Source organism: Numenius arquata, chromosome 23, assembly GCF_964106895.1.
Source record: "Numenius arquata chromosome 23, bNumArq3.hap1.1, whole genome shotgun sequence".
Lineage (NCBI taxonomy): Eukaryota > Metazoa > Chordata > Aves > Charadriiformes > Scolopacidae > Numenius > Numenius arquata.
This window is the reverse complement of record NC_133598.1, coordinates 5955012-5961435: the sequence shown is the minus strand read 5'-3', so window position 1 is coordinate 5961435 and position 6424 is coordinate 5955012. Positions and strand designations below refer to the sequence as shown.

The 6424-nt window shown below is 67.7% G+C and overlaps 1 protein-coding gene across 1 annotated transcript; it reads left to right on the top strand.

Annotated features, from left to right (window-relative positions):
- The first annotated feature begins 1923 nt into the window (after positions 1-1923).
- On the top strand, positions 1924-6424 carry CDK5RAP3 (CDK5 regulatory subunit associated protein 3). Its single transcript, XM_074162792.1, has 14 exons — positions 1924-1958; positions 2206-2263; positions 2640-2771; positions 2995-3095; positions 3178-3226; positions 3430-3608; positions 3892-4028; positions 4213-4357; positions 4480-4596; positions 4718-4793; positions 5059-5147; positions 5256-5461; positions 5622-5793; positions 5888-6424. Exons 1-14 carry the CDS (start codon positions 1953-1955, stop codon positions 5951-5953), a joined length of 1533 nt encoding a protein of 510 aa, XP_074018893.1. The 5' UTR covers positions 1924-1952; the 3' UTR covers positions 5954-6424.

Here is a 6424-nt window from a genome sequence, read left to right as displayed (position 1 = left end):
CGGGGGCCACCACCCCAGGGAAGACCCCCAGGGTGGTCCCCTGGGCTGGTTTGCTGTGTCGTCCCCCCCCCCCCATAACACCATACCCCCTCCTTGTGCCAGAGCCCAGAGGGGACACCCGTCGCCAAACCGCGGCCGTGCCGTCCCCCCGGGGGTGGCAGCGGGGGGTTTCTGTGTCCCACTCCCCACCGTGAGCACCCCGTGTCCCCGTACCTGTGCCTCTCACGCCTCCACCGCGGCCGCCCAGCCCCGGGGGTGCCGGGGGTGCCCGGACAGGTGCCGTCTACCTGCCGCTGGCCCCGTTTGCTCCCCGTCAAGGTGAACCCTCGAGCAAACCCCTCCTGCCTGAGCAAACAGCGGGGCCGGGCCAGGGCACGGCTGAATATTCATGACGAGGGGGGGAACCCGGGGCCGAGCCCCGACGGCGGCCGCCAGCGCCCAGGGGTGCCGGCACCCACGGGGGCACGGCACCCGGTTCACCGCCCCGCCGTCCTCGAGGGCAGGTCGGTGGCGGGTGGCGGGGGTGGCACATGGCACGTGTTTCGGGCAGCCAGGAGTTAAGGGCGGCCGGCGGGAAGGTGGCTCTGGCTCTCGGGTGGCGGGATTAGCCGAAACCGGGCGGCTGCCAGACCGGTTCCTGCCTCCCGCTTCTCTCCGCCGCCGGCTGCTTCTGCCCCGCGGGCACCGCCGGCGTGTCCCCAGGCTGCCACCCACCCCGGGGACGGTTGGGGGCGATGCCGGGAGGGAGGCAGGGGGGGAAGAGAGCCACTATCTCGCCCCCACGGAGGGACACAGATTGTCGTCCCCCCCGCTCCAGGTGCGATGACATCCCCAGGGGCTGCTTGGAGGGAGCTGCTCCCCCATGTCCCATGGGCATCCCGGGGCGGCTGCTCCAAGCGGTTAGGTCCCCGGGGATCCCTGCGGGCCCCGAGGGATCTGGGATCTGCTCCGGGATCCCTAAGGGATCTGCTTGGGGGCCTCCCAGGGAACTCTGAGGGACCCAGGATCCCCTCAGGGGCGACTGGGGATCCCCGAGGGATCTGGGATCCCCTCTGGAGGCAACTGGGGATCCCTGAGGGATCTGGGATCTCCTCTGGGAGCAGCTCGACATCCCCCAGGGATCTGGGATCTGCTCCGGGGACAAATAGGGATCCCTAAGGGATCTGCTTGGGGGCCTCCCAGGGATCTCTGAGGGACCCAAGATCCCCTCAGGGGCGACTGGGAATCCTCTCTGGATCTGGGATCCCCTCTGGAGGCAACTGGGGATCCCTGAGGGATCTGGGATCTGCTCTGGGAGCAGCTTGGCATCCCCCAGATCCGGGATCTGCTCTGCTCACCCCTCAAGGATCCCCCAGGGACTCAGGATCCCCTCAAGGGCCGCTGGTGACCCCCGAGGGATCTGGGATCCCCTTTGGGGGCAAGTGGGGATCCCTGAGGGATCTGGGATCTGCTCCAGGGGCAGCTGTGGATTCCCACGGGATCTGGGATCTGCTCAGTGGCCTCTCAGGGATCCCTGAGGGACCCGGGATCCTCTCAGGGGCGGCTGCGGATCCCTGGGGGATCGTGGCTCGGTGCTGGGGCACCCACGGTCCGTCGGGACCCGGGATCTGCTCGGGGATCCCCGAGGGATCGCTCCGGGACACTCGCTTCACTGCGCATGCGTGCGCGGCGGCACCCCCCCCCCCCCTCCCCTTCTTGTTCCCTCCCCCTCAGCCCGATTGGTCGACGGCGCCTCCTCCTCCCGCCGCCTCCCAGCCAACCGGGACGCCGGCACGTGGCGTTGTGGCTATGTGGCTCCTTTCTGATTGGCAGGAGGGCGGGGCCCGTTGGACCCAGCGCGTTTTGATTGGCTGAGTTGCGGCGGCCGCGCCCGGAGATTGGCTGAGGCGGGGCGGGGCGGGGCGCGGGGAGCGGGGCGGGGGGGAAGCGGAAGTGGAGCCGTGGCGGGCGGCATGCAGGTAGGGGGCCGGTCGGGGCCCGGGCTCGGGCCCGGGGGAGCGGGGACAGGCCGGGCCCGGGCGAAGGGAAGGGCCCAGTCCCGGGCGGGGGGAGCGGGAAAGGGGCCCAGGTCCGAGGGAGTGGGGCCCAGGTCCGAGGGAGTGGGGCCAGGCCGGGCCCGGGAGCTGGAGTTGGGGGGGGGTGTCCAGGCTCCGGCTGGTCTCCACCAGGCCCCGACGCGTCCCGTCACCCCTCGCCTCCCCGCAGGTCTCTCCCCAGGACTACCAGAACGTGCCCATCGACATCCAGACCAGCAAACTCCTGGGTACGGCACCCCTCCCCGTGCGGGAGCCCCCCGAGGGTGGGCAGGGGCTTGAGGGGGACTCCCTCTGGTGCGAGGCGGCACCAGTCACCCGTGTCCTTCTTCCCGGGGAGGATTTGTCACCCCACGGAGGGGCAGCTCATGGCCCCACCGCTGCCCCCTGCCCAGGCTGCAGCGGGGGGACCCCCCACTCTGACCCCTCATTTCCACTCCAACCCTTCCTAGACCAGGAGAAGGATCTGGGATGTTATCCCAGTGCTCAGTGGGGTCGGGATGCACGGGGAGCCGCTCTCCCTCTGCCTGGCACCGTAGGGCAGCCCAGTGGGGGTGACCCCCTCCCCAAGGCCCCCCTCCCAGCTGACCCCCTGTTTCCTGGCAGACTGGCTGGTGGACAGGAGACACTGTAACCTAAAATGGCAGAGCCAGGTGCTGGCCATCCGCGAGAAGATCAATGTGGCCATCCAAGATATGCCAGAGAACGAGGAGATAAAGCAGCTGCTCGCGGGGGCCTGTGAGTGGAGCTTGGGGTCGGGGTGGCCCAGCAGAGCTGGGACACTGCGGGGGGTGTTGCACCGGGAGCCTGTTCCCGAGGGTTCGGTTATGGCAACCTCCCGAGGAGGAGATGGGGAGCCAGTGGCACAGTCCCTCCTGAGATCTGCGCTCCCTGGGCTGAGCTGGGAGAGGGGTGGCATCCGGCAGGCATCCCAGTGACCCCATCCCTCCCTCCGACACAGACCTGCACTACTTCCACTGCCTGAGGATCGTGGAGATCCTCAAGGGCACTGAGGCTTCCACCAAGAACCTCTTTGGACGCTACTCGTCCCAGCGCATGAAGGTGAACAGGGGCCTGGGGACACGTGGCTGGTGACGGCCGATGTGTTTGCAGCCTCCCCCACCCTCTGCTTCCTCCTCCCCAGGACTGGCAGGAGATTGTATCCCTCTACGAGAAGGAGAACACCTACCTGGGTAAGGCAGCTCCAGAGAACCCTTTGGGGGGTGTCCATGGGTAGCTTTTGGTCTCCAAACTGGGATGAGGTGGGCAGGAGGTGATGGGGTGAGGGCCCTGAGCTGAGCTGGCTCTACTGTGTGGCTGGACCACCCTGAGGGCTTCATGGGGAGGTTGATATGGTCTCTCAGCACCCCCCTTACCTGCCCCCCCGCACCTGCAGCTGAGCTCTCCAGCCTCCTGGTGCGCAGCATCAGCTACGAGATCCCCTCGCTGAAGAAGCAGATCAGCCGGTGCCAGCAGGCCCAGCAGGACTTCGCCCGCCGCGAGGAGGAGTGTCAGCTGGGGGCGGCTGAGCTGCGGGAGCGCTTCTTCGCCTCCTGCAAGCAGTACGGCATCACCGTGAGTCCCCCCCAGCCGTCCCTGCTGTGCCACCTCCCTCCCCAAAGCAGGTCCCCCACACCTGCCTTTGGCCTCGGCAGGGATCAAGCTGGGACTGTGTACCCCATATGGTGTCCCCACGGTGCCACCTTACCTGTGGGAGGAGGTGGGGGGCGTAGGGTGACCCCACAGCCCTCCGTCCCCTTCCTGCCCACCTCTAGCTCCACACGCAGAGGGCGAAGCCACCCCGGGGGTGCTTTGGCTCCAGCCTCCCTGCCCTGCCACGTCCCTGCTCTGTCCCCAGGGTGACAACGTGCGCCAGGAGCTGCTGGCCTTGGTGAAGGACCTGCCGTTGCTGCTGTGTGAGATCGGGGCGGGAGCCAGCGCACTCTCCGAGGCCATTGAGCTGTACCAGGCCTGTGTGGAGTTCGTGTGCGAGAGGTGGGTGTGGGGGCGCAGGGACAGACCCCCCCCCCCCGCACATCTCCTCTCCCCACATGTGGGGACAGCGGGTTGGCCTGGTGGGGGTGTTCCTGGCTGTCCCCAGGCTGGGGCTCTCCCGGAAGGGACCCTGGTGGGGTTGGGGGTGCTGGGAGGCCACTGATGTCCCCGTGGTGGCTGCCAGCTCCTCAGAGCTGGTGGTGCCCCTGCTGCGGCATGTGGGGAAGAAGGGCAACACCACCGTCTACGAGTGGAGGACGGGGCTCCAGCCCCTGCGGGTGGAGAGGCCGGAGGTGGAGGAGGTGCCGGAGCAGCCGAAGGAGGACACGGTAGGTCCTGGCCAGCCGGGGCTGAGCCGTGGTGCTGGGAAGACCCAGTGACTTAACCCAGTTAGGGTTAGGCTGTTTTGCCCCCCGGGGTTTCAGGGGGTCTAGTGTCCTTCTCCCCACAGATCGACTGGGGAGACTTCACCCTGGACCCGAGCAGGGCGGATGACGGTGTCGCTGCCAACGGGGGAGCCCAGAGCGATGAGATCGATTGGGGGATCACTCTAGAACCCGCTCCCCAGGTTCGTGACCCCTGGCTGTGTGGTCTTGGGGTCTGGCCCCTGCTCCGGGGCCATCGTGGGAATCTGGGGGTGTCCCGGCTCCCCACCCCCGTCATCTCACAGGGCACCTTTTCTTTTGCAGCAGGATGATGGCATCGACTGGGGAGATGGTGAAAGCGAGGAGGTGCAGATCACTGTGCTGGAAGCTGGCACCGAGGGTGAGCGTGGCTACGAAGGGGTGCGGGGGGTCCCAGGCAGCACCCACCCTGCCTTTACCCCCCCTTCCCCTGCCTGCGGTGACCCCCAAACACCCTGGGGTGCACGAAGGCCTGTCGGGGACTCCACCAAACAGCGCCGTGGGGTGATGCTGAGCACCCTGTGTGGGACAGGCTGTGGTGGGGGGGGTATGGCTGGACTGTCCGAGCCATGGACATTCCTCCCATGCTCCTTCCCTGTCTCTCTGACCCCCGGCTCGTCCCCCAGTGCCCGAGGGGGTTGCCTGCGGCTCAGACGCCCTGACACTCCTGGAAAATACCGAGACCCGGAGCCAGTTCATCGATGAGCTCATGGAGGTGGGTGCGAGGCGGCGGCCGGGGCTGGAGCCGGGCGAGGAGCAGCTCCGCCACCGTCCCACCGCAGGGATGGCGGTACCCGAGCATCCCCCTGCCCTGTCCCCGCAGCTGGAGCTGTTCCTGTCCCAGCGCCTGGTGGAGATGGAGGAGGAGGCCGACGTCGTGGCCGTGAGCCAGTTCCAGCTGGCCCCCGCCGTGCTGCAGGGCCAGACCAGTGCCCACGTGGGCTCCCTCCTGGCCACCACCCGGGCTCTGCTGGGCCAGCTCTGCACCCGCAGCATGCAGCACCTCTTCATGATCCTCGCTTCCCCCAGGTCCTCGCTCGGGGCCGGGGGGGGAAAAACAGGGGGGTCAAGGGGCTTGGGAGGAGGGACGGTGGGGCAGATCTGGAGCAGGAGGTGGAGGTGGCCAGGGGTGGGGATGGCAGCAGGGTGGGTGACGGAGGTGACAGAGGTCCTGGCTGTCCCCAAACAGGTATGTGGACCGGGTGAGCGAGCTGCTGCGACAGAAGCTGAAGCAGGCAGAGCTGCTGCTGGCCAAGAAGGAGGTGATGAGCCAGAAGCGGCAGGAGGCTCTGGCAGAGCAGGGCTCTTTGGAGCCCAAGCTCGACCGGCTGCTGGAGAAGACCAAGGAGCTCCAGAAGCTGGTGAGGGAGGGAGGTAGACACCCCACTCAGGTGCTGCAGGGCCCCCCCCACTTTGCCCCCTGCACCTCCTGACCCCCTCGGCTTTGTCTTGCAGATCGAGGCCGATGTCTCCAAGCGCTACGGCGGGCGGCCGGTGAACCTGATGGGTGTCTCCCTGTGACCCCCCCCCAGCCCCGGGGACAGGCACCCATGGAGGGGTCCTGAACCCCAGACCCCCCCTTCACAGCCCTGGGGTGCTGGTAATGTGGCTGTGGTCTCACTGGGGGGGTGGATGTTGCTGAATAAAACCAAAGCCCTTCTCCCACCCATCGATCTGGACTTTGGGCTGGGGGGGGGGGGGGAGAGGAGCCCCTAAATCCCCTGCTCTGCGTCCTAGGGTGACACCAGGGACACGTCCCTGTCCTTGGGGGGTGGCCCTTGTGGAGGGTTCTCCCCACCAGGGGACAGAGCCACCTCCTGGGGCCACCAGCCCTTGCTTGGGGGGGCCACAATGGGGTGGCAGAGGGGGGGGGAAGGGAGGTGGGCTATTCGATTTTAATTTCATAGCAGAGCAGTTGATTCATGGCCGGTTGTCGCCGCCGGTGACGCCTGTAATGACTTTCCATCACGATGAAAAGTGGAGTGACACCGC

Bases quoted from the DNA above. Each gene is read 5' to 3' on its own strand.
- CDK5RAP3 (XM_074162792.1), top strand. The intron at 5,148-5,255 runs GTGGGTGCGAGG...CTGTCCCCGCAG, and splicing joins TCATCGATGAGCTCATGGAG to CTGGAGCTGTTCCTGTCCCA. The intron at 5,462-5,621 runs GTCCTCGCTCGG...GTCCCCAAACAG, and splicing joins ATGATCCTCGCTTCCCCCAG to GTATGTGGACCGGGTGAGCG.